This window comes from Myxocyprinus asiaticus, chromosome 16 (assembly GCF_019703515.2).
Source record: "Myxocyprinus asiaticus isolate MX2 ecotype Aquarium Trade chromosome 16, UBuf_Myxa_2, whole genome shotgun sequence".
Lineage (NCBI taxonomy): Eukaryota > Metazoa > Chordata > Actinopteri > Cypriniformes > Catostomidae > Myxocyprinus > Myxocyprinus asiaticus.
The window spans coordinates 6114967-6142681 of record NC_059359.1 but is presented as its reverse complement, the minus strand read 5'-3'; the positions used below and the strand labels follow the sequence as shown (position 1 = coordinate 6142681).

Sequence of the window (27715 nt, the reverse complement as noted above, 5' to 3'; positions counted from 1 at the left end):
AATTATTAGTCATTCATTTCTAATCCCTAAAATAAAGTGTTACCAATCCTGTTTTTCTTTGTAAACTGTTCAGGCTTGCGTTCATTTGTTAAACTCATATAAATTCAAACAAGAACAAAATTACTTGGAGTGTTCACAAACAAGTCAACTGATGCAGAATAGGGGAGACCAAGAGCAATTTTTCACACTCTTAACATCTTAAATCAGAAACAAGTGTGATGACACTTTTAAATATATAAAAGTAAAGAAAACTGGGATGTTTAGTATTTGTCATCTCCCGTCTAAAATTTTAATGCCTTTGAATTTAAACGTATGCATTTTATCTCTAGGTTGTTGGCTCACTTGAATAAAAAAAAAAAATAATAAAATAAGTCACTGTCATTTGGTAGCTAATTTCAATACCTTGATCAAGTCTTTTTTAGTGAACATATTTTTATTGATACTATTACTGCTGGCACATTTATAAGTTTCTCATAGCAAAAGGTGGAAGTTAGATTTGGAGTATTCAGTGATGGTGAGTTATAAAAGGAAAGCACCCCCGGTCTCCCTTACTACTCAATACATCTTTTAGCAATCTGGATACGCTCAACTTGTATCATCACAAGTTTATTAAGAGACTGTACAATACAAATGAAAAATAAAATACAGAGATGGAGATAATAACAAAAGAAAACAAAAAAAACAAACATTGTTTTGGATTCATTTTGTCCTAACAGCTGGAACATACTGTACAGCACAGGTGAGGTAATACAGACAAACAGGTTGATAGAACTCTTGCATAAGCACGACCGTTCGAGGAATATTTATGTTGTCAATGCACTCAATGTTTTTTTTAAGATTTATGTATTTAAAATTCCATAAAAATGTAATTGAGTAATCTTTAACATAATACAATTTCAAAAACCTACATATTTTAAGTTTTCTTCATTTAATTGAGTTAAAAATAACACCATTCAATTTCATGGAATTTTGTCAAGAAATTGAAATGCGTAAATCTTAAAAAGAGGTTAAAATATTTTTTGAGTGTGTATTTTACGACACCAGTCTGCTGAGTATTCTAATAAAAAACAAAAAAATATTACTTTAGCTGTCTTGGTGTATGTATACATATTTATATTTGCATATATAAAAATAACTGAAATAACATTAATGAAGTTATAGGAGGTGGTCAAAGGATATGGGACAGACATTATATTTTGGAAACACTTCTGCAATGAGGAAAAACAAAATCATAAGTCATACGAGCAAAAAATAAGTTTGCACATCCCCTCCAAATGTTGTGCATTTATGGTTGTATGATTTGGCCATGTAACAGGATTCATCAGGTTTATATAGATGTTTTGGGAAAAATAGAGGGCACGCAGTCACATTTTCTCATACAACACTTCAGTTATGGAGTTTCACGTTTATAAGTAAACAATTTATTTCCAAAATATAGTTCATCAGTTAGACATTTCTTTGTATTAAACTGTGGACATCAGGTGTTAAGTAATAAATGTGTTATCAACAGAGTTCAGTATTGATTTTTTAGATTTGTATGGGTTTGGCTTGCCTCAGAGTTTCATGAAGGTAAACTCTTTTGTGGAAGTCCACAAACAGCTTGAAAACCTCCAGCAGAACGCACAGACAGTTCCGAGTCTGACTGAAGGCTACACAGATATCAGGTCAGGGGGGATTGGCCAATGAGAACAACCTGCTCATCATAAAAATGCTTTTAAAAGATCTTCCCTTTCTTCTTGTTCTTTTCCAAACTCCTGTAGGGGGAAAAAATACATAATAAATTCAAATACTTATTTTACAAGTAGGGATATAGAAATAAAAAGAACGGCCTCTGGTTTTAAATGCTAACATGCGTATTTATGTGTGTGCTATGTGTTTAATTAAATTTGTGTCCTTTGTCTTGCTGAGGCTTATGTCATAGCCAACATTTTATATTACCTAAATACCCAACATTTTTGCATAATTTGGCGAAATTTCAGCTTGATTGGAAATGACGCCCAATAAAAATATTCTGCCCACAAGTGATATTTACCTTGTCTTTTCTCTTTTTCTTCAAGCATCACTTGTCTCATCTTTCATCTCAAGCATGCTCTTCACTGACACTTTTGTTGACTTGGTTAACAAGTACACTAACTTTTTAAAAAAAATCTATAGAGCTGTTCAGCTTGTAGTCCAATAACCCAGAAGTCTAATTCACCATGGGTTCCCTCGGGATTTTCCTATGGGTTTTTGAACTTGTGTAAAAGAAGGTCTGTGGTTAACATTACTTGACAGTGTGTGGACGTTTTGTTCTACAACATAAAATTACACACAGTCACGCCTTAAACGTGAATTTTGAAGCCATATTAAATTACATACTTTTTAAAAACAAACACACGGCTGCATCAGAATTCATGTTTGAGGTATAAAAGTGTGTAATTTATGTTGTAGAGCAAAACATCCACGTATCATCAAGTAATGTTTACCATAGACCTTATTTTAGGAAACTCATAGGAAAATCCAGAGGGAACCCATGATTAATTAGACTTCCAGGTTCATCTACAAATTGACGTCATGACTGAACAGGGCAAAATAATTTGGTGTGTTGGAAATGACTGACTATAGGACAGTTGTAATAATAATAATAATAATAATTAAAAAATAAGAAAATCTCTCACAATAAATACTGAAATGGTTAATGTTCATTTGACTCTTTATTTAGATTATTATAGTTTTAAATGTAATAATTTGTATTTTAATAATTGATTTTCATAGTTTAATATTGAATCTGGGTCTGGGACAAAGCTAAAACTGTCAATCAAATCTGTAATTAAAAAGCATTTAAAAAGTACCAAAAAATAAACAAAGGCCTGGTAAAAAGTTTCAGTCAGTTTTAATTTGACCTTCATATAACAATAAGTTAAAATCTGTCTATTTACAAATATATATATATATATATATATATATATATATATATATATATATATATATATATATATATATATATATCTCAGGGGTGTAACAGTAACATCATGGTTTAAGGGTCACTGTTTCGGTACGGTTCAGTATTTGCTTCATTCCGAAAAAAAAGTATTACTGCCAAATCCAAAGAATAATCTGTTTGGTAAACACTTCAACCGATTTGCCCTTAATAAAAATCATTGTTTTACAACAGTAATCATAGTTTAACTATGTTATTTGTAGTAAAATCATAGTAACCACAATATAAACATGGTTACTGTCATGGTTACAATATATTGTAAAATCATAGTTACTATATACAAACTACAGTATTACTGTTATAAAACCATGGTTAATTGTATCAAAACTATGATTTCTGCTCAGAAAACCATAGTGACAGCAGTCATGGTTACTACAATTTTACTATAGTAAAACCATTTTCTCTAATTACTAAATCGACATTTTGCAACAAAACTGATGTGATAATTTAGGCCTAAATAAATAAATTACTAATATTGGCTGATACTGATATATTTCATATTCCCGATTCTGAGTTTGCCAACTTACTTGGCACCATTATGAAATTTAAATATCAGAGTAAATTTCTAGAACAATCAACTTCTTGTCATGGAGAAAAACTTTTTATAGGAGGAGATATAAGGAGAGAAACGAGTAAGATGTAAGGTTTGACTGTGATCACGTACATTTTCTGCTGCTCCAGAATACGCTGCTGGGTCTCCCAGTTAACTCTCTCCTCCTCAAACTGATGTCTTCTCTCCTCCAACTCTTTATGCTGAGCCTCCAGGTTCTTCCTCATCTGCTCATGACGCCGCTGAAGCTGCATAGGTCACAGAATATTAGAGATTAGGCAAGTCACACCATGCTGATCATTTAAATTCACCAAACAGCAATGATATATTGAATATTAATGATATATTCAGAATGACTTTGCTGGGAATATAAAATTAAGCAACACTGTACATATCGCGATGATTTTAGTGCGCTTTTTATTTGCCCATTAAGTCATTAGACTCCACTGAGACATTAATATTAAGTTGGCAAACTGTCCATTTCAGTTCATTGGTTCAAAATTTGTGTCACAAATGTTCACGCAAGCCTCTGTGTGGCACTTTACATATATTAAAATGTTTTAGTTGGTAAATATTGTTGTTTATTACTTTATTATATATTGGTGCATATAAATGAAAATAATTAAATATCATTCTTCCTTGTGTTCATTTAAAGAAATTGTGAAAACATGCCCGGATTATGTTTCACTAGTTTTTAACTATATTTAAACTGCATTAAACATTTTTGAATCTTCTTGGCTACAATGGTTCCTCTAATTGAGGGAGAGAGAAAACATTCACCTTTTAAGCAATTTCATAAATACATCTATGAAATTTCAGCAAATATATAAACATAAACTGTGAAAAGCTGAAAATATTCCTATATCATTTGTTTAGCAAAAATGCACAATTCATGTGATGTCAGTACCTCTGCCTCTGAATCTTTCAGCTTTTGGATCTTCTCCTTTACTTTCATCTCAAACACCTGCTCCATCTCCATCTCCATCTTCTTCATCTTGGTCACATGCTCCCGTCTCTCCTCCTCCATCTGAGCAAGGGGGCTCCTAGTATCGACACACAGTTTACATTCATGACACCACATCCCACAATTCCGCAAGTGATGAATGCACTCCTGTGCCGCCCACAGGAGAACATCACATTCATCTTGAGAAGACAGAGACAGAAAAGTGAAACAACAAAGCCCTCAAGCCACTGAGATTGCCCACCACTCATTATAAAGAGAGCTTAATTTGACACCTGTGATCAAATGTTCCTGCTAAACATCTCCAAGCTTCAGGTAGCTAAACTCTGATGCCTTACCATGGGCAGTCTTGCTAAAGCAGAGAAAAAGGACAATGAACATCAAACATACATCTTGGTTCCAGAGGAACCTGAAAGCTGATGCAAACAGCTCAGAATGAGCTGTTAATAGCAAAAGCTTTTATGCCGATTTGAGTTAGAATGCTGTGCACAGAAAAGCAGCAAAAAGATTAGACAGAAACATACAGCAAGTGTGACAGAAATAGGGAAGGTAATTGTAACACCTCGCAATTTGAATTCAAGGAGTTCAAAATGATTCTTGATGCATCTCAATTTTTTCAGCCATAACGGTGCAAATCTTTGCTGTCTTTGGGGAGTTACAGATGAAGTGGGTCATTTCTGCGCCACCAAACAAAAGCAAGAAAATTAGTGCCTTCAAACAGGTTGGCTATTATTTCAAAGCAATCGCATATATTTGTTTGTACAAACACCACCATGTAAACTAGAGTTAGACCGAATACCGAAATTATAACAAGAGAGCGAAATCGACAATAAAATGGCAATATTAGTGCTGGCATAATAATAGGTTTCCCAATTCGATTCCATTCATGAGCTCTTGATACGAATCCAATTTATTTGGGTATATTTCAGTTATATATATATATGTCTATTTTGCTTACATATTAAAGAAATTTCCTCTCAGCTAATGCTGTTAATTATACAAGGACCTTCTAACTTGGTACATTACGAAAATATAATTTTACATTAATTGGGGGGTTTTGTTTTTGTTACGCTATTGTTTTTTTGTTACGTTCAAATTATAATTTTTGTAAGATGAGTGAGTTAGTTTAGCAGAAGATCGATCTTAGGATTTCACCAATCGATATTAAGATGTTCAAATGAAGATTAACCTGCAAATCTATATTTTTACCCAGCCCTAGGCAATGTGTAAATGTAATATGGACAAATAAAACACTTAATTTTCGCAACCGAGTTGCACATAAGCTAAAATTATATATATATATATATATATATATATATATATATATATATATATATATATATATATATATATATATTTTTTTTTTTTTAAATCTTTATTTTTTTACACAATATTTACTCCAGCCACTAAAATAAATAAAAATATATAATTATTATTATTATTCATTTTAGATTGTTTTTGTTTAATTGTGCACTGTCCATTGACTAGTGTGCTTGTAGATTTTGGAACTGATATTAGGGAGAGTTTTTTTATTAATAGGTCAAGTGTGCAAGGCGATGAGCTGATGCCGATATATAGGAATATCACTAGTGTAAATGCACCTTTTCTTGAAATATATGCAGCTGCAGATACTCCCTCCATGTGGTTTTTTGCAGTGTTGCACAACACATTATCCACTTGTAATGGCATTTTCCTTCGTATGCTTTTTCAATAAACAGAACTAATTATTGTTTGAAATTCCTATGTATTTTTGAGGGCCAACGTAGAATTGTTTGAGAAAGAATTGTGATGCATCTGTAAATCGCTTTTTATCCTCCACCTCTAGACAGAAGGATAAATTACCCGTTGATCATTTCACACTGCTCCAACAAACACCATAAAGTTGGCTGTTGAATTTAGAATGTTGAAAAACATATCTGTTGTGTTCACACTGATCCAACAAACTTGCATCTTTGCATGTTGTTGTTGCCTTCGAAGAAGATGCTTGACAAGGAAGAGGTTGCGGATAAAGCCAAACATGGGCGATTTAATATATAAATATACACTCACTGAGCACTTTATTAGGAACACTACGGTTCTAAAAAAAAAAAAAAAGTGCCCGATGTGTTCTTCTGCTGTTGTAGCCCATTTGCCTCAAAGTTCGAAATGTTGTGCATTCTGAGATGTTATTCTGCTCACTACGATTGTACAGAGTGGTTATCCGAGTTACCGTAGCCTTTCTGTCAGCTCGAACCAGTCTAGCCATTCTCTGTTGCGTTGACCTCTCTCATCACAAAGGCATTTCCGTCTGCAAAACTGCCGCTCACTGGATGTTTTTTTGTTTTTGGCACCATTCTGAGTAAATTCTAGAGACTGTTGTGCGTGAAAATCCCAGGAGATCATTAGTTACAGAAATACTCAAACCAGCCCATCTGACACCAACAATCATGCCACAGTCGAAATCACCGAGATCAAATTTTTTCCCCCATTCTGATAGTTCATGTGAACATTAACTGAAGCTCTTGACCCGTATCTGCATGATTTTATGTATTGCACTGCTGCCACACGATTGGCTGATTAGATAATCGCATGAACAAGTAGGTGTACAGGTGTTCCTAATTAAGTGCACAGTGAGTGAATATGCTCGATTGCATTAAATATGTTTAGCATGTATTCAAATGTTACATTAGGCTATAACTTCATTCAGAGAGTTCCATCGGTGGACAGCAACCCAGCGCCAAAAATAAAACGTGGAAAAAGTTGATTTGAATTATTGCAGATCTTCATTGAGTTCAGTGTTTGCATCATTTGACGCTCTTTGAAAAATAAAGATTCTGTTTTTCATGCGAGTGAGATGACTTATCTCCATCTGCATCTTGATACAGCCTCACGAGTGTCATCCACACAAACTGCTGAAAGCTAACCAAAACTAACATATAATTTTGTTTTCTTTATTTAGAAAGGAACGGAATGCTTTAACAAGTTTGTTACAAAAATGGGATTAATTGTTATTGACTGCATTTTTTCTTCTTTGCCAATGCATTTGCACAGCGCACGTTCATTTTCTATGAGTTGACAGTCAGGGACGCTTGCCACTGTCATGGCAACAGTTTGTGATGAAGTCAGATTACGTCAGAGTTTTGTTGGAAAATCATACCAGACTGCTCAAACATTCCAAGACCAGACAAACGCCGATTGAAGATGCCCAATCGGTGAAAACAGACGCCAACGAATGCCAACAGGGTGAATTAATTGATCTGACAAAACCCAACAACTGTTGGATGTTGGTGTTTGTTGACATCTGTTGGAGATTGTTGGGGCAGTGTGAACCTAAGGAACATAAGAAGAGTTTGGCTAAACAGAGGCCCCTTCCCTGGTCTAACAGATATGATTTGGGTCAGTCAAGGTCTAATATTCCCAGAGAAAAATAAAAATTCACACATGGAACTGGAGGAAGAGAAGGGAGAAATAACATCAATAACTGACACCAAAAGACACTGTTCCCAGAAGGAGAGAGGACCCATACTACACAGGGATGTGAATAATGTAAATGACCACTTACATGCCTTCAACTGTGTCAATTCTAAAAAGACAAAAACACACACTTAGCATGCTCAAAATCAAAGTAAGCACTAAAGAGCAAAAATATATATAAACTGAGTGTAAGAGCAAAGACTTGTGTGTATTACAAAACTTTTAATGTGGTTTCCTGGCAAATAAGTTCTGTTAGAGGTGGCTCAAGACTGCTTAGAATCTTCACAGCGTGACCACAAACGTGTCTGTGCAGACATGCTTGTGTTAGGAGGTTGGTTTCTTAACTTAAGGGTTAGAGAGCATGGCTACAGCAAACTGTGAATTAATATCTTTATACAAATCTCCTCAAACCCTTTCTTGAACATGCTAAATTATGCCACATTATGGTAGTAAAATAGGTTACAAATGCCATTTCATGTTGACTCAAAACAGAAGTAGACCGGCCACAAACTGAAGTCTCATTGACAGTGTGTTCTCCAACATACCAGACAACAGGAAATGATGCAAAAACATAACGCTATAATCCTTTCTGACAGTTGAACATCACTTAAACAAGCTAAAAGCTTTATAAAAATTCACAACAAGCTGAGGAACATCATGACTCCATAACAGAGAAAATAATATTTGCCATGTCTCCCACTGAAGGCAATCTGACCAGTAACATTTGACTGGTTGTAACCATATGGGTGATTTTGATTTGTTAGAGAAGGTATTATTATTATTATGTCTTCGGCATAAGCTGTCATTTAAAAGTACTAATAAACAAATTGCTAATAAACAAACAAAATACAGGCATTATAGCTGCTTAAAGGTAATAATGTACATTCTCACAATGTGACGCAACATGAGATCATATATAAATTGAGGCAGGCACTAGGTAACAGTTGAGTGTGTTTTAAGTGTCTGAGATTGTGCAGATGACTGCGTCTCGAAATATGGAATGTAAACCTACATACAATTACTGTTTTCTGCCATCTTATCTCATCCCAGGCATTTCTGCTCACACTTACAGAATTAAAACATCTTGAATTTCAGGATAAACCGTTCTGGTCTTATTTGAAATCAATAGTATGTTCTCAGTCAAATAAACATTGATATTTGTTATATAAGGGAAATTATATTAGGACTGTAAACTTAATAGGTTGCACCATGATCATCACTTACTTGGTGAGCTGGCCTTTGGTTTTGTTGTTGTCAATTCCATTACAGGTAACAGCCGCCAACTTCCTGCTTCTGTAGTTCTCATAATGGACATTATTTGTTACGTCCTTGAGGTCCTGCATGTGGGTTCTACACAAAACAAACGGTTATCATATGCCTCCTCGCACTTCAAACCTCCAAAATAATTACATTTGATCAATTACTTGTGGTGTTGCGCATTCCACATAATAACTATCTGGCCATTTTGTCAAGAGTTAAGATTTATGTTTTTGTATTTCTGTACATTCCCACTGCAAATCAGTTTACGTTGTCTCCAGCTTTTAAACTGCAGGGACATTCACTCTCCAAGTCCCCTAACAGCTATTATTACTGCATTTTCACAGCGTATTTCTGCAAGATTTCTGACAAGACAAATAAGATTTCTGCAAAACACTTTCAGTGGCACATTTTTACCTGATGAGCATATTCCTTAAGAGTGTGAAATCACAGTGATCTCCATTTTCAACTGTGGGGAGAGGAAAGACAAATCACATGAGAAGATCAATCAGAAATCTGTCCCACAAAACATAATATACAGTTATTTCATTTTTTTATTTATTTTAATGTAAGTTGCTCAACCAAATCTATAACATATTTTACATATCCACTATATTAAAAATAAAAACTCAAGATGGCTCTGTTCCAAAATCTAGTAAGCTGCCAATTTTCAATTAGAGTGAACTATTTTTATCAATATTTTTCAGTATTGAGTGAAGTTTATTTTTGATTCATTGCTTTCGCCTTGTCCTCCATCTTGGATTATTTTTTTTTTCCCCACTGAGCTCGGTGCAATACATGCTGCTGCCTTAGAATGTGGCCAAAAGTTATCTTAGGAGAAAGCGTAATTATGCTGCCTTCCTTTTGGACAGCCTTTTTGTCATGATCATGCATATGATACCTTAAAATGCTGCCTACGTAGGCAGCTAATTTGACTTTGGAACAGAGCGGATGTGTAGATCAACTATGTGCTTGTGAGCGTTTTAAGGCATCTCTAGCGCATCTACCTTCTGCCACTCCCCATGGGTACTGCCTTCCTCTAACCTTCTTGTCGTTCACCTCAATGATAGTGTTGCTTCCGACCACAGCCAGGGGCAACCGATCCTTGAGTGAGACAGACAGACAGAGAGAGAGAGAAAGAGCGAGCGGCTCATGGATGACTGCGCACAAGGAATCAGTCTTCTAAACAAGCATGCAAAGCTTGGCAGACTTGCAATGTGCAGCCACCTGGTGTACTGCATGTGCTGTCCACCACAAAAACAGATTCACACCTGTCACTATATTACATTAGAGGAGTGACTCTATTCTCATTTATGACCAGGTACCTGAAGCAAACTTATAGGGGATGTATAATTGAAAATGTATGTTCAGCAATTCGCTATAGAATTATACTATTCTAGTACTCAAAAGAAACTATAAATTTAAGTTTTCCCTTGGATGAATCACTTTTGCTTGGATTATTCTCATTTGTAATTCACTTTGGATAAAAGCATCTGCTTAAAGTTACAAAAGCCTGTTTAATTTTAAGAGTCAGAGAGAAGGTGAAAAATTATGTGAAACTGAATTACTACTGTTTTTGGTGCAAGAAATGAGTATAAGGGGAAAAGTAGTGTGTAATATGGCTACTTTAAATCTAGTTTATGACCAATCTTACTTTGATTTTTTTCACTATCTTGTTCTCTTCCTCATCATCCGTCTCTGGAAACTCGTAGATTTTGATCTTGTGCTCCAGGATTTCTCGCATGATCTGGAGAAAAAAAATGAAACAACTTTTTAAAAATAAGAGAAACCCTCTTTGATTCTTTCAGGCCAGCAAACTATCTCAAGAGAATGACAAATAGCCTGTTTAGGTTGAGGAATACAACATCCCCTGTTTGTTTATTTATTTGTACTCCGATCTTCTCATCTAATCTTTCCTGTCTGGGCGGTAATGCAGTGCTCTTGCGCTCAGCTCCTTCAGAGATAATACTCTGACAGATGGCAAAACACTCAACACACACACACATATGGTGCCGGAGGCTTGAACCCTGCTGTCTTTTCTTGCCTTGACTAAATCAGGAGTTTAAATGGACAGGACCTGTTTCTTGAACTGTTGGCATTCTTCAGGGGTGAGGGTATCTGCTTTGGCAATCATTGGGATGATGTTGACCTTCTCATGCAACCGTTTCATGAACTCGATGTCCAGAGGTTTCAGTCTGTTGGAAAAAATACAACACAACACCATGATAATAATTAAATGACAACACTGTAGCCCAAGGTAAAATCACTGTAATACTATATCTTTTATGATATGATTCCAAACGTGTGGCTGGAAGATTTTTTTTTTTCACTATTCCAGGATGAAAACACAGCATTAAATGATGACATTTCTGTTGCTGCACCGGTGTCAGACCCCTTTTTATTATTGCAAAAATGCTTTCATATTTTTCTAACAAGATTTACATAATTTACTTCCTATCATGTCTTGGTAGCACACCAGCAAAAGGACAGTGGACACAAGGCTGAATAAAGTGACACGTTCCTCCTCCATTGTTTATACACAACATCTTAACTTCTCACAGATCCCCTATTGTCTGAGAACACATGCCTACAGTAACACACAGCTATTCAAATGTTTTCACTGACTAGAAGGAAAACTTCCGTGACCTGAGCACTGGCTTGTAATGCACCCAAGACACTTTGCATTTTATCTACCTCATCATATTTATTCTTGTTGTGTGTATATATATATATATATATATATATTTTACTATTCTATTTCTCTTTTTTCTCTTTTTTTTCTTTTAAGCAGAAGTGTGTCAACTGTTCCTTTTTCTGAGGGTTGCCATATTAAATTACACTGCAATGAATACAATGACAACAAAGTGTCTTATGTCTTAAATTACATCCCTATCATGTCTCTACAGGAAAACTTGACAAAAGTGAGAAGCCTAAAAAACTGAAGTGTAATATACAGTTTTTTTTCATTGTAGCTTGCATACAGCCAAATTGTATGACTCCCACTTCACGCGACTCATAGAAACGGCGCTGACCGCACAGAGAAATGCCATTTTCAGAATTTGTGTATGACCCACTTCCTTATTTTTTGCACTTTAATAAAGGATGCATTAAAGATATAATGCCAGGTTGTTTGCTTTTTAAACACTCTGACATGCAGGTTTGCTTAAGCGGAATGCCAGATCCAGCTCTGCTTTATTTCACAATCACAGTGCTTCTGTATTTACTTATTTTGTATTTTCGCATTATAATTCCCTCATACTTTGCGATCAACATCACCAGAAGCTGTATGGAAAGTTTAAGAGTGCATCTGGACTTAGAGTGCATCTCAGTCAGCCGAGAGCTGCGGTGCTTCTCTCGAGCGCCATCATTAGTGTTTCGTATGATCTCACGTTATGTTAAATGAGATCAAATGACTATTCGACAACGAAAATTGTGGAACAGTCTTTGTCGATAACGTCGACTAATTGTTTCAGCCATAATATATATATATATATATATATATATATATATATATATATATATATATAAAATTAACAGACAGTAAGGTTCTTACAGTGGATGTGAATGGGGCCAAAATACACACCGTTTTTAAATGTACAGCCATGAAAAATAAACATTGTACATGTTAACTTGATTTAGTGTGATAAAATGTGCGTTTGCCAGTTAAACAAGGTTATCAGCGTTGCGTCGCCATGACAGTGAAGTTCTAATATTGCCACAGCCCATTTTTTCTATTATTTTCTTTAACGACAGACTGAGAAAAATATTGCAGAAATGGAACATAAATTGAACGAAAGCTTAAGTGATGCTGTTCCAAACCCATATGACTTTCTTTCTTACGTAGAACACATAGGAATATGTTAGAGAGAATGTAAGCCTCAAGTCACCATTCACTTTCATTGCATCTTTTTTTCTATACAATGAAAGTGAATGATGACTATCTTTTCTGTTGGCAGAATTTTCATTTTTGGGTGAACTATCCCTTTTAGAGAGAGACAAAAGAGAGAGAGAGACAGGTGTCAGATCACTCACCCATGTCCTGAGGGTGCGATGAAATACAGGCAGCAGTGCACTCTGCTGTCAGGCATCTGTCGTCTGTTTACACGTGACTCAGCGTTAAGATAATCCTCAAACTTACTGTCGATGTGATCAATGACCGGCTGCCAGCTGAAGCAGACACAACACAAAGATCAGAAACATCACATCCAAACCTAATAACATTAACTGACCTGATAACAGCTGTCGTTATTGGCACTCTACCTTGACAGTACATACAAAGCACACTGAAAGCATTCTCACCAGTTGCTGTTGTCCACAGCGTCTCCAAATCCTGGAGTGTCCACTATCGTGAGCAGAAGCTGGACGCCGCCCTCCTTCATCAACACTTTGGATTGCTCAACCTGCCCAACAGAAAGTTAATGCACCAACTGTAAGATCTTTTTGTCATAGAGGCCTGGTGGCTAGTGTCTGCTTGGTCAGGGCAGGAGTGGAATACACTCCACCTTTATGTAGTACTGGGCTTTTGTGGTTTATGATGAAAAAAATAAATCACATATTACAGAAATGTTGTGTAAAGCTTTGGAATACACTGAGAGTCACTCTAAAGGATACAAGTACAAACATGCAGGACATAGCACTATATTATTACTGAAGTATGCTGCTGAAACTAGAAGTATAGTGGCGTAGGAGCCTGGGAGTGTCTACATGGAGTTGCGATCTTATCAAGACTGTCTAAAAACCGGGGGCCTGGGTAGCTCAGTGGTATAGACGCTGGCTACCACCCCTGGAGTTCGCTAGTTCAAATCCAGGGTGTGCTGAGTGACTCCAGACAGGTCTCCTAAGCAACCAAATTGGCCCGGTTGCTAGGAAGGGTAGAGTCACATGGGGTAACCTCCTCGTGATCGCTATAATGTGGTTCGTTCTCGGTGGGGTGCGTGGTGAGTTGTGCATGAATGCCGCGGTGGGTGGCTTGAAGCCTCCACACGCACTATATCTCCACGGTAACGTGCTCAACAAGCCACGAGATAAGATGCATGGGTTGACTGTCTCAGACGCAGAGGCAGCTGAGATTCGTCCTCCGCCACCCGGATTGAGACGAGTCACTACACCACCATGAGGACTTAGAGCACATTGGGAATTGGGCATTCCAAATTGGGAGAAAAAGGGGAGAAATTCCCCCCCCCCCCAAAAAAAAATAAAATAAAATTTGGTTGTCTGAGTGATAATAAATGAGAAATGAGAAATGTTTTACAAATCTAGTTTAAAACCCATGTCTGCAATGTGTGTCCATGTTTGTTAAAAATTAATAATATTTTCTACCAAAAAAAGAAAAAAAAAATGTAAGCCATTTATATATATATATATATATATATATATATATATATATATATATATATATACAGGTGCATCTCAATAAATTAGAATGTCGTGGAAAAGTTCATTTATTTCAGTAATTCAACTCAAATTGTGAAACTCGTGTATTAAATAAATTCAATGCACACAGACTGAAGTAGTTCAAGTCTTTGGTTCTTTTAATTGTGATGATTTTGGCTCACATTTAACAAAAACCCACCAATTCACTCTCTCAAAAAATTAGAATATGGTGACATGCCAATCAGCTAATCAACTCAAAACACCTGCAAAGGTTTCCTGAGCCTTCAAAATGGTCTCTCAGTTTGGTTCACTAGGCTACACAATCATGGGGAAGACTGCTGATCTGACAGTTGTCCAGAAGACAATCACTGACACCCTTCACAAGGAGGGTAAGCCACAAACATTCATTGCCAAAGAAGCTGGCTGTTCACAGAGTGCTGTATCCAAGCACGTTAACAGAAAGTTGAGTGGAAGGAAAAAGTGTGGAAGAAACCAACTGAGAGAACCGCAGCCTTATGAGGATTGTCAAGCAAAATCAATTCAAGAATTTGGGTGAACTTCACAAGGAATGGACTGAGGCTTGGGTCAAGGCATCAAGAGCCACCACACACAGACGTGTCAAGGAATTTGGCTACAGTTGTCGTATTCCTCTTGTTAAGCCACTCCTGAACCACAGACAATGTCAGAGGCATCTTACCTGGGCTAACGAGAAGAAGAACTGGACTGTTGCCCAGTGGTCCAAAGTCCTCTTTTCAGATGAGAGCAAGTTTTGTATTTTATTTGGAAACCAAGGTCCTAGAGTCTGGAGGAAGGGTGGAGAAGCTCATAGCCCAAGTTGCTTGAAGTCCAGTGTTAAGTTTCCACAGTCTGTGATGATTTGGGGTGCAATGTCATCTGCTGGTGTTGGTCCATTGTGTTTTTTGAAAACCAAAGTCACTGCACCCGTTTACCAAGAAATTTTGGAGCACTTCATGCTTCCTTCTGCTGACCAGCTTTTTAAAGATGCTGATTTCATTTTCCAGCAGGATTTGGCACTTGCCCACACTGCCAAAAGCACCAAAAGTTGGTTAAATGACCATGGTGTTGGTGTGCTTGACTGGCCAGCAAACTCACCAGACCTGAACCCCATAGAGAATCTATGGGGTATTGTCAACAGGAAAATGAGAAACAAGAGACCAAAAAATGCAGGTGAGCTGAAGGCCACTGTCAAAGAAACCTGGGCTTCCATACCACCTCAACAGTGCCACAAACTGATCACCTCCATGCCATGCCAAATTGAGGCAGTAATTAAAGCAAAAGGAGCCCCTACCAAGTATTGAGTACATATACAGTAAATTAACACTTTCCAGAAGGCCAACAATTCACTAAAAATGTTTTTTTTATTGGTCTTATGATGTATTCTAATTTTTTGAGATAGTGAATTGGTGGGTTTTTGTTAAATGTGAGCCAAAATCATCACAATTAAAAGAATCAAAGACTTAAACTACTTCAGTCTGTGTGCATTGAATTTATTTAATACACAAGTTTCACAATTTGAGTTGAATTACTGAAATAAATGAACTTTTCCACGACATTCTAATTTATTGAGATGCACCTGTATATATCTACACACACACATACACACACACACAGTTGTGCTCAAAAGTTTGCATACCCTGGCAGAAATTGTGAAATTTTGGCATTGCTTTTGAAAATATGACTGATCATGCAAAAAACTGACTTTTATTTAAGGATAGTGATCATATGAAGCCATTTATAATCACATAGTTGTTTGGCTCCTTTTTAAATCATAATGATAACAGAAATCACCCAAATGGCCCTGATCAAAAGTTTACATACCCTTGAATGTTTGGCCTTGTTACAGACACACAAGGTGACACACACAGGTTTAAATGGCAATTAAAGGTTAATTTCCCACACCTGTTGCTTTTTAAATTGCAATTAGTGTCTGTGTATAAATAGTCAATGAGTTTGTTAGCTCTCACGTGGATGCACTGAGCAGGCTAGATACTGAGCCATGGGAAGCAGAAAAGAACTGTCAAAAGACCTGCGTAACAAGGTAATGGAACTTTATAAAGATGGAAAAAGATATCCAAAGCCTTGAAAATGCCAGTCAGTACTGTTCAATCACTTATTAAGAAGTGGAAAATTTGGGGATCTCTTGATACCAAGCTAAGGTCAGGTAGACCAAGAAAGATTTCAGCCACAACTGCCAGAAGAATTGTTCAGGATACAAAGAAAAACCCACAGGCAACCTCAAGAGAAATACAGGCTGCTCTGGAACAATACGGAGTGGTTGTTTCAAGGAGCACAATACGACGATACTTGAACAAAAATGAGCTGCATGGTCGAGTTGCCAGAAAGGAGCCAATGCCACAAAAAAGCCCGGTTACAATATGCCCGACAACACCTTGACACGCTTCACAGCTTCTGGCACACTGTAATTTGGAGTGACGAGACCAAAATAGAGATTTATGGTCACAACCATAAGTGCTATGTTTGGAGAGGTGTCAACAAGTATTGTGCTCCTTGAAACAACCACACCGTCTCTGTCACGCATGTTTACACTGGCTTAATCAAACAATAACTATGTTCTGAGTAAGTTGTGTAAGTCATGAAGCACTAAGCTACATTTTCTGAGATGTCAACAGAAATGTTTGTGTTTAAAATAAAGTGTTAGAACATGTGTGACAGTTATGGGCGCTTCATATCAAATCATATAATGGATAGACTATAAATGGGAGAATCATCCACATCCCCTTTTACTATGTTGATTCAGACAGATCGCTAATTATTGCTTTTTTCTGTGACATGTTTCAAACGTAGTGCATTTATAGCCAACATTTAGGAAGCAAAGCGATCATTTTGACAAACATCGAAATTATTTTATTTTGCTGCTTTGCTCAGCGTGTAACGCTAGATGATGCTACATGCTCACAGCACTGACTGACGTAATTATTTTAAACTGAGCTTTTTGCTTCTTGCATTTTCAACTACACAAAAAAATTTCTATCTGCATGTGTTTATGGTTATACATACAAATTGATTGATATACTAAAAATACTTTCTAGATAAACATGACTATTTCTAGATATTAATTTCTAGACAACTTTCTAGATGGACATGATTTAGATAAAAATAATACCTAAATTGGCTTTGAGGTATTTTGGAGTTTTCTTATTTTATTCTATTATTTCTGAACATCAGCGTTATTTTAAATAAATTCGATTTAAATGTATTTTACTTTTACGCTGTTGACAACTTTCTGCGTGTTAAACTTTTTTTTTGTGCTTTTCCGTTACACACCTTTGTTTTCTATAATGAAAAAAATCATGTTTGAGTTACTTTTTTGAAAAATACCTTTAAATGTAGGATCGTAAATCGTCCTTAAGTTTGAAAAAAATCGAGATTTTATTTTTTGCCATATCGCCCAGCCCTAAGCCTGTGTTCTACATCTAGACGATCTGGGTGTCGCTAAAAACGCAAGCAGTTTGGCTTTCTCAGACTTTCTGCACGTGTTGCCTCTTTTCCCCGCATGCGAGTAGACATGAGGTGCAGCATAAGTTAATGTGGTTCCAGAGCACCTTGGTGTAGACCATAACGTTCTTTTTCTTCTAAATTTAGCTTTATTAATCAGCATGTTATGAGCCTTTAATAATAAAAAAATAGATTTCTGTTCTAATTTTGTGAAATTAATCATCATCATATCTGGTATGAATGACAAGGAAAGACAACAACATTACTAGTTTGTAGCCTAGTCTTTATCACTTTAATAAAAATGGTCCATTCAGACTTTTACATTTTCTAAATGTTCTCTCAGGGGATAACCCTGAACCCTAAAACAGTATCATTCCTCTGTCACAAAGGCTTCTATGCCCCCACTTGTGTATCTGAATGTAACAAAATATAAAAATAATTTGAATTTAAAAATGAAATGCTGTCATTATGCTTCAAAACGAACAGATGATATTTTAACAGTCATATCCAACTGCACTTGATTGATAAACTCTATAAAATATGTTAATATTGTAATAGAGGATCCCTCAGACACCACTGTTTTGGCTGTCTATGGGCCCCCAATGCAGTTTTGTATAGACTATTTTGACTGTTTAGGTTTTTTTTTCTTTTTTTCTGCCAGCTTGGAAATTTAAAAAAATGTGCAATGTGCTAATGTGAATGTATATCATGATAAATATCGGTATCGAATTATAGGAAAAAAAATATAGTGATAATATTTTTGGCCATATCGCCCAGCCCTACTTTACTGTGACCAAAATGATGAAAAATGAATAAAATATCATTAGTAAAATGTATATTTTGATATTGTACCTAGTAAGAAGGTCCCCTGTAAAATTAACAGCCTTAGCTGGGAGTAAACAAAAGGGACATTATTAGGCTTGGGATCTATGCCATTTTCACACATCGATTATTGGAAGATTTTCCCGACGATTATCGATATATTTGTGATTTTTTTCAGATATAAACTGGGCTGCTCATTGCACAATAATCTTTGTCTCTTCAGACATATTTCTCAACACAACTTTGGCAAAGTGGAAGTGGCAGGGTAAATCAAAAGAGGTCGCACACCGGACACATCTGGTGGACAACATGGCGCGTTCTAAAATTAAAAACAATTATTTATTTTCTACAAATGTATGCACACAACGCCAACACTCAGCGTCAACATTCTGAAGTGCCACAGAACCCAGCTCGCATAGTTTTCCATTAAATTCGACCCAAATCATTATCAAAGGACAAAGATTATTTACTCCAGCCATCACTGGATGATCTATTGTCAACATGAATCTTTCATAGAGCCTATTTTTAGTTACAAGTAAGTTGTTTTGTGGTTTGACAGCTTAAATGAAAGACCTATTAAAGGCTACTGTACATAGAGAGAAATTGCATAATAAAGGTCGCCATTTCTAATCGTTCAGTTTGTGCAGTTTCACTAACCTGCAGCAAACTCATCAACATCACTTTGTTCTTTCTTGAAGAAGTACAAAAATCTTCATAACTTTGGACTACCATCTGCTGCACTGCTTCAGCTCATCCTGTCTGTGTAGTGTGTGTGTGTGAGATATAAAATGTATCACCCTCTTGTGGTCTCCCAACGCTATTACGCCATATTGTTAAACAATGGCCAACTGAGACAATTATAAAGCATGCAAATTGGTCTTCTAATTTAAATATCGGCTAATTTTAAAATATCGATGGCTCCAAAATATATCAATAAAATAATGTGCTGATTAATAATCAATATATAGATATTTTAATGACATCCCTAGACATTCTAACTGAAAAATACCCATGTGAATCGATATTGAATTGAGAGCTTATGAATCAAAATCGAATCGGGAAATCTGTATCAATACCAAGACCTACGTTGAATGACTCTGAAGTGTACGCATTTTTTTTTTTTTAAGTTCTTAAACATATTTTTAAAGGTAAAGTCTCGGACATCAAGAAGTTGTTAGGCTTAGTACTGATCTGACCTGAACAAAATGTGCCTTTTCATAACAATGTCAAAATATCTGATATTTTCTAAGAACTTCACACACAGTCGTGAGGGTCTAAAGGGGTCTTTGCTGTTGTTTTTTCGTCACATGACAACAAAATGGCTACTTGCATGTCAGTTACACCACCTGACTTTTTATTTTCTCCCCAATTTGGAATGCCCCATTCCCAATGCATTCTAGGTCCTTGTGGTGGTGTAGTGACTCGCCTCAATCCGGGTGGCGGAGGACTAATCTGAGACCGCCAATCTGCGCATCTTATCACGTGGCTTGTTGAGCGTGTTACCGCGGAGACATAGCGCTTGTGGAGGCTTCACGTTATTCTCCACGGCATCCACGCACAACTCACCACACGCCCCACCGAGAGCGAGAACCACATTATGGCGACCACAAGGAGGTTACCCCATGTGACTCTACCCTCCCTAGCAACTGGGCCAATTTGGTTGCTTAGGAGACCTGGCTGGAGTCACTCAGCATGCCCTGGATTCGAACTCGCGATTCCAGGGGTGATAGTCGGTGTCTTTACTCGCTGAGCTACCCAGGCCACCCTACACCACCTGACTTTAACTTATTATTGTTTTTTTTTTTATATAAATAATATTTTAAAACAAAACTGTTTCTCTGCTAAGAAATTAAAGATATAAAAGAATAAGATAATTTCAAACTACTTATGCCAAAAAAAGTATTCTCAAGAAATTCAGCTTTTAATGAGACTTTACATTTTTTTATTGTCTCTGGACGGTTACACCACTAGGACAATTTTTACTAAGCCCCAGAAAAACTTTGACATTGAATCCAGAAATTGAAAACATGTTCATTATAGCAGAAGTGTATTCAACTAATTGTTTTGAGCGAACTGCATTTTATATTGTATATTTGAATAACATAATAGATTTGGACAAAAAAAAAAAAAAAAAAAAAAAAAAAAACGGGGTCTCATCGTTCGCCCAAACACCTACAAGTGTTTACCACTTCCTGCTCCCAAAGTACAACTGAGAAGGGACAAGCAACATTCATTCACATTAAGGCAACTTTATTTAGTACCTGAACAGTCTTCTTGATTCTATGCGAAGGTCCAGGGTATTCTCCAGAGTACAGATCCGTTAGGAACAGAGAATTGATTAGCGTGGACTTGCCCAAACCAGACTCTCCTTAAAATGGGTAGAAAAATGCAGAAACAAGGTTAAAGTGTGATCTGAATTCAGTATTAAAGCTTAAAACAAATGGATGTTAATTTGATGTTTATTGTAAATTGGTATATGTCTCATCACTGTCACGACTGCTATGTTGATCGGAACTGCACCCAAGAATTTCACACACCATTGCACTTGTGTATATGGCTGTGTGACAATAAAGTGATTTGATTTTGATTTGATTTTGATTTGTATTTGCAAGGAAATGCCATTGGTTTAAAGGCAAAGAATATCGTTAAACAATTTAAGAAAGTTTAGCGTTAAGGCTTTGGATCTTTGTAAATGAAATGGTGCATCAGAGCCGCTGCACTGTTGTCTTGACACTCAGCATTAGTGATGGACCAATGTATTGGCCAAGCTGATTAAAGAGCCGATATTTGGACATTTTGATAACCATGCTTGCTTGGCTGATTAACATGAGTGTTAACCCCAAATGTACATCTCATTTGCTGTCATTAAATTGCATTATGTATTTTGCACAATGTTAACTAAAAATTCCTTTTGACGCATATACGAAATTATCAAATGAAACAGACGAAATGGAAGGACATGTAATGTCCAATGTAAACGGCCACTAACAATGTCATGTCAAAGCTACGATTGGAATAACAGTCTGATACTGACTTTAAAGAAAAGAACACCACCAAGAACCATGTGGTAGAACTGTGGAATTAACCTCTCAAGTAGCTTTTTGGCAGTCCTTTAGTAAATCCATTTATCGGCAAGTTGTGACAGTGGGATTTCATTCTTTGCAGATACTAGCCACTATTTTTTTTTTTTTTTTTTTTTTTTTAAAAGAAAACCTTCGGGCTCAACACCTCCAGGTCAAAAGGTTATGATGCCTTCAGGTTTAAAATAAATCATCATTATGTATTTAGCACTAGTGTCAACACAGACCACAAGCAGCATAACCAAACTAGAGCAAATCGCTAAGCACTGGGTGAAGGTGAGAACTAAAAGTGCGTAGCATTCATCTGTGTCTCACACAGTGAGGTCAGCACATTAACTAGAGTAAATTGCTTCTGGCAGGGCAAGTGGCTGGCGTCATTACAAAATTGGCTGGCGTCATTACAAAACTGGCCATCCGCCATACCCAAACATTAATGCTTGAACAACTGGGTAAAGTCTACCCTCACAATGCTGCCAATTTGTATTACAAATGAGATATAGATTAAAAAAATACAGATACACCACTGTAAAACCTTATTATTAACAGGAAATTAATGACAAAAAACATTCAGAAAACTTCAATGTTGGGATATTTAATTATATAATTGATTTTTGCAATCTTCATTTTAACGATTCCGATACTGATTCTTAGATCACAAGATCGATCTTTTACTCAACGCCAGGGGTGCTCATTAGGGCTGGGTATTGATACAGATTTCCTGATTCAATTTTGAATCACAAACTCTCGATTCAATATCAATTCACATGGGTATATTTCCCCTTTGCGAACACATGAAATAAATTCTCTCCCAGCTAATGCTGTTAATTATATTGGGGACCTTCTAACTAGGTACATTATAAACATTTTCAATTTGACTATTATATGTTATTAGTTTTTCATCATTTTGGTCACTTTTTGGCTTTTTAAAAATAAACAAATCCATGTATTCATTCAATAAATAAGATATTATATTTCATATAAAAAAATGTGTTACATGGTTTTTGTTTAACTGCATAATTTTTTACTATTTATAAGTATTTACAGTGATTCATTGAGCATATGCTAAAACCGGTACTGTCTCTTTAACAAAACCAGCATTGCTGTAAAGGGCGTCTGTAAATGAGCGCATGTTAATAAGAGAGGCTCAAATGGCTTTATCTCATACGTGATTAGATGTAAATTTTTTGTTGTTTTTGATCAACAACTGACTGTAAAGAACAGAAAGGGTATTAAAAGAGACATAATTAAATGACAAATGGGTCACATGGATCTCGTTTATGGACACACATTATACAGAACATCTTTCACTCTCAACACACAGTGAAAGGATCTCGCTGCTGAATACTCCACCACTACGCTACACAATTTCTGGTGAGTGAAATGTAAACATTTACCAGCCAGTTGCCGAATTTTATTCACATAGCGCGAGATTTGGTTGCATATGCGAGTGATTTCCTCTCACTGTAGTGGAGGGTTGCGCATAGAGTTAAAGATCGATCTTGGGGGCCTGGGTAGCTCAGCGAGTAAAGTCGCTGCCTACCACCCCTGGAGTCGTGAGTTCGAATCCAGGTGTGCTGAGTGACTCCAGCCAGGTCTCCTAAGCAACCAAATTGGCCCAGTTGCTAGGGAGGGTAGAGTCACATGGGGTAACCTCCTCGTGGTCGCTATAATGTGGTTCTCGCTCTCGGTGGGGCGCGTGTTGAGTTGTGCGTGGATGCCGCGGAGAACAGCGTGAAGCCTACACACGTTGTCTCCGTGGTAACGCGCTTAACAAGCCACGTGATGAGATGCGTGGACTGACGGTCTCAGACGCGGAGGCAACTGAGATTCGTCCTCCGCCACCCGGATTGAGGCGAGTCACTACACCACCACGAGGCCTTAGAGCGCATTGGGAATTGGGCAATCCAAATTGGGGAGAAAAAAAAAAAAAGATTGATCTTGGGATTTAAGAATCGATATTTAGATCGTTCAAATGAAGAAAATCTATATTTTTACCCACCCCTAGTGCTCATTACTTCAATAATATATGGCCAGTCAATCGCAAGACAACCACTGGTTGCTCTCGTTTACAGGCCAAAATTAAAAGAAAGCAGACAAAAAAACTACACAAATAACGAGAATCTTACAGATATCTTCTAATTTCCTCATTTCGCTACTTGCGCTCTGTTTAATTGACTGATGTGTGTGTGCTCTATGTGGTAATGAAGATATGCACTTGTAAACAGTAACATTAATTTAAAAATTCCAAGAAAATTCCTGTCTTTAAGTATTAATGTAAACAACTGTTTTGTCTAAAGTGAAGGTAAACGATGTGACAAAAAGCTAATTTGTATGAAATATCGGACCTGAAGTGTAAATGCAGCCTAATAGACCTGTCGCTGTTAATATGTCATTAATATTAGCTAATAAAATAACAAGAAATTGAGAAAACCATTCACTGCTCTTGGCTGAATAATTGTAGTAGCTTTAAAAAGTATTAAAATAATGTATTACAATCATACAGTGATTTTAGTTTTACATTACATTTCATTACTTTTTTACATTTCTGAATGTTTACTTTTAATACTGCTGCTAAAAACAAAGCACAATTTTTTTGTTCTATTGCTTGACATATATTTATTGCTTGACATATATTTCTTTGTTTCTATTTTTAAACAACTTAAATTAGTTTGTATTTTGTTGTGGTATGGAAATTGGCACGGAGAATCGCCAAGTGGAGTTTATAACTGAAATATACCCAAATTAGGCTAATTGGAATCATAATTAAATTGGAAATCGAGAGCTTGTGAATCAGAATCGAATCAAGAAATCTGTATTGATACCCAGCCCTAATATTCTGTGAGGAAAGTGTCTTAATTAAAACAAAGGCTTCTAAGACAGAAAATCTTATTACAATTGTTGCCTATAAAGAAAGCCTTGATTTGTCTAAAACTACAAATAATGTTTTGAACATTGTTTCTAAAGTACTGTATAAGATCAGCATATTCTGAGGCTTTATCTTGTGACCGAAAATAACTCAAGTATGCACAACCACATGTCTTCGGTTCAGAAATGCAGGGGATGTCGGCTACGATACCTCAGCTCACACGCAAAGCCAAAGAAAACACAGGCCTGTAAGTGTTCATACTAAATTCTTGCAAAACGAAACAGATCTTGTATCCCTGAAAACTCATTTAATCGTAAAACAATCAACTTTAAAGCTGTGCTTTCTAATGACAGCCATTCTTCACTGAAAAATGCCCTTGCATTTTTCAAGATGAACAGGATGTGAAATCACTGCCATTCAACCCCTGTTTCCTGTATGGTTATCCAAACAGCATTTAGACCAAATGTCAAGAATGTAGTCTCACAACGCAAATGTTCAACACTAGACAGGAAGCTTCTCAAGTGGTCATAATAACTACAGCGTAAACAGCTTTTGATGGATTCAGTTTGTTTGTAACTTGCGAAGTTATGTTTTGAGTGTTATTTGGTATTTGCAAACATGCTTATAAGGGATATTTCACCCAAAAATGTTACTTTTTTATGTTGTTCCAAACCTGTGTGACTTTCTTTCTTTGGAACACAAAAGGAGAATGTTAGCAGAATGTTAAGCAGAATGTTAGTCTCAGTCACCATTCACTGTCATTGTATGGAAAAACTAAGTGAATGGTGACTAAAGGTGGTCGCACACTGGACGAGAAGCGCCACGCCGCGTTGCGGCTAGGACACGGCACAGGTATCAAACACTGGGCACGTCGATGCGGTTCAGGTTGCAGACAGTACACACAAAAATTACCAAGGTTTTTCCCTTGTTCAAGACTGAGGTACGCTAAAGTAAATAATCTATGTCCTTTGATAATGATTTGGGTTGAATTAAATGGAAAATATGCGAGTTGCGCTCCGTGGCGCAGCAGAAATTTGAGCAGCCTCCGGAGTCGTAGCTGGGCGCCGCCAACAGATGCCGAGTGGTGGCAGCGGTGTGCATACCTTCATTGAAACAGTTGTTTCGAATTTTAGAACGCGCCATGTCGTCCGCCAGATGCGTCCGGTCTGAGACCCCCTTAATGCTAGCATTCTACCTAATAGCTCCTTTTGTGTTTCACAGAAGACATGGGGGTGAGTAAATTATGGGGTAGGTAACAATATCGATTTTCCGATGCATCGAAATCTTCGTTTGAATGTATTTATGTAAATATTTAGATCGTACTGTAGTATAGTGGTGGAGTATTCAGCAGCGAGGTCCTTTTGCTGCATGTTGAGAGTAAAAGTTGTTCCGTGTAATGTGTGTGCAAAGACGAGATCCACACAACCCATTTATCATTAAATAATGTCTCTTTTGATACCCTTTCTGTTCTTTACAGTCAGTAGTTGATCAAAAACAACAAAACAAGAAAGGTTTGATTCTAATCACGTGCAGAACAGAAAAATGGGAGAAACTGGAACGCCCAAAGGCAGCAGATGTAGAAAGGAAGTTCTGCCTTACAGGTAAAAGAGCCAATCACCTTTTAGATGCAGACATAGCCTGTCAATCAAGCCGGAAAATTTTTGTTTTTAAGCATAATCTGAGTTATAGAAGCACAATTTATGATACCAGTGTTGTCAAATTTTACTGCTGATTTGAAATATGTCCTTTGATCGTAATCTTGACCAACCGTTTTGTAAATTTCAGTCTTTCTCCATTAAAGTAGATAGGAGCTGCACTGTCATGACTGGAAATAGCCTCCAGAATACCCTCCCGAGAGTGTTCCAAACATGGCCGACAGTGGATTGTCTTGCTAGAAAGACTTTGATTATAACTTAAATATACCCATATGAATCGATATCGATTCTACATCGAAAGCTTGTCAAATGGAATCGAATCAGGAAATCTGTATCAATACCCAGTCCTAGTAAATGACGACAGAATTTTTATTTTTGGGTGAAATATCCCTTTAAAAAGTAGATAAAAATCAACACATTCAAAGGATGTTTCCTTACCCACAACCATCAGAGTGAACTCAAAGCCCCGTTTGACAGACTTTCTGTACACTTGGTTGGGGAGGCTAGCAAAGCCCACGTATCCCTCCAGATTCTTCTGCTGCTGAAAACAGAGACAAACACTTTCAAACAGGGAGAATTGCTGGTATAAACCGCAACTCTTGAATGAGTGAATAGAAGGTGTTTTCTGAATGGGAGACCTGCACATCAACAGGTCTGTACTGTATTACTGGCATACTTACTGCTGTTTATATGGAGGTAATGTAGCCAAATGAAGTTGCAGGGCGTCAGAAGAAGAGATGTTCAACATGTCCAAGAGTTTCCAACAGCATTTTTGCAGATGGGGGGAAATTTTTTTTTTTAAAAGAGCATAATTAAAAACACACACTCAAACAGTGATATTGTCTATATACAAAAGGTCCATAATTAACACTTGCCAAGTGCCAAATGGGAGTATATAACAGATGGGAATGGGAAATAAAACAGTTGCTCTCCAGCTGACATTATATGGTTAAATTCAAACTCTAACAGCAATAGTTTAACCCTTGCTGACTTAAGTTACGTTAGTGGTTCAAATCAAAGACATACAAACCATCTACTAAAGTTGGAATGTTTATCTGGAATGCCTTAAAGTTGCACTCATTAAGTTTTTGTTCATGTCATCTTGGACTGACACCTAGGGACATCATTTAAACGCAATGTCTAATAACAGGGTAGTTACTGAGATTAGGCAAACAGTATTCGGCTGGTCATGTGATTCTAACATGGCAGCCCCCATGAGGGAGACCCTTTCCATGTAGAAA

At 36.7% G+C, this 27715-nt stretch overlaps 1 protein-coding gene across 2 annotated transcripts; it reads right to left on the bottom strand.

Moving 5' to 3' along the window:
- Positions 1–414: 414 nt before the first annotated feature.
- septin7b (septin 7b) lies at positions 415–27009 on the bottom strand. Of its 2 annotated transcripts, XM_051721116.1 has the most exons (13): positions 26913–27009; positions 21135–21241; positions 13501–13601; positions 13234–13368; positions 11279–11396; positions 10856–10948; positions 10209–10305; positions 9619–9670; positions 9169–9294; positions 8033–8053; positions 4438–4573; positions 3645–3778; positions 415–1754 (listed from the first exon to the last, which is right to left on the bottom strand). In XM_051721116.1, exons 1-13 carry the CDS (start codon positions 26920–26922, stop codon positions 1715–1717), a joined length of 1170 nt encoding a protein of 389 aa, XP_051577076.1. In that variant the 5' UTR covers positions 26923–27009; the 3' UTR covers positions 415–1714. The 2 variants fall into 2 exon arrangements, with proteins under 2 accessions (XP_051577076.1, XP_051577077.1); XM_051721117.1 differs by lacking the exon at positions 8033–8053.
- Between the last annotated feature and the right edge of the window lie 706 nt (positions 27010–27715).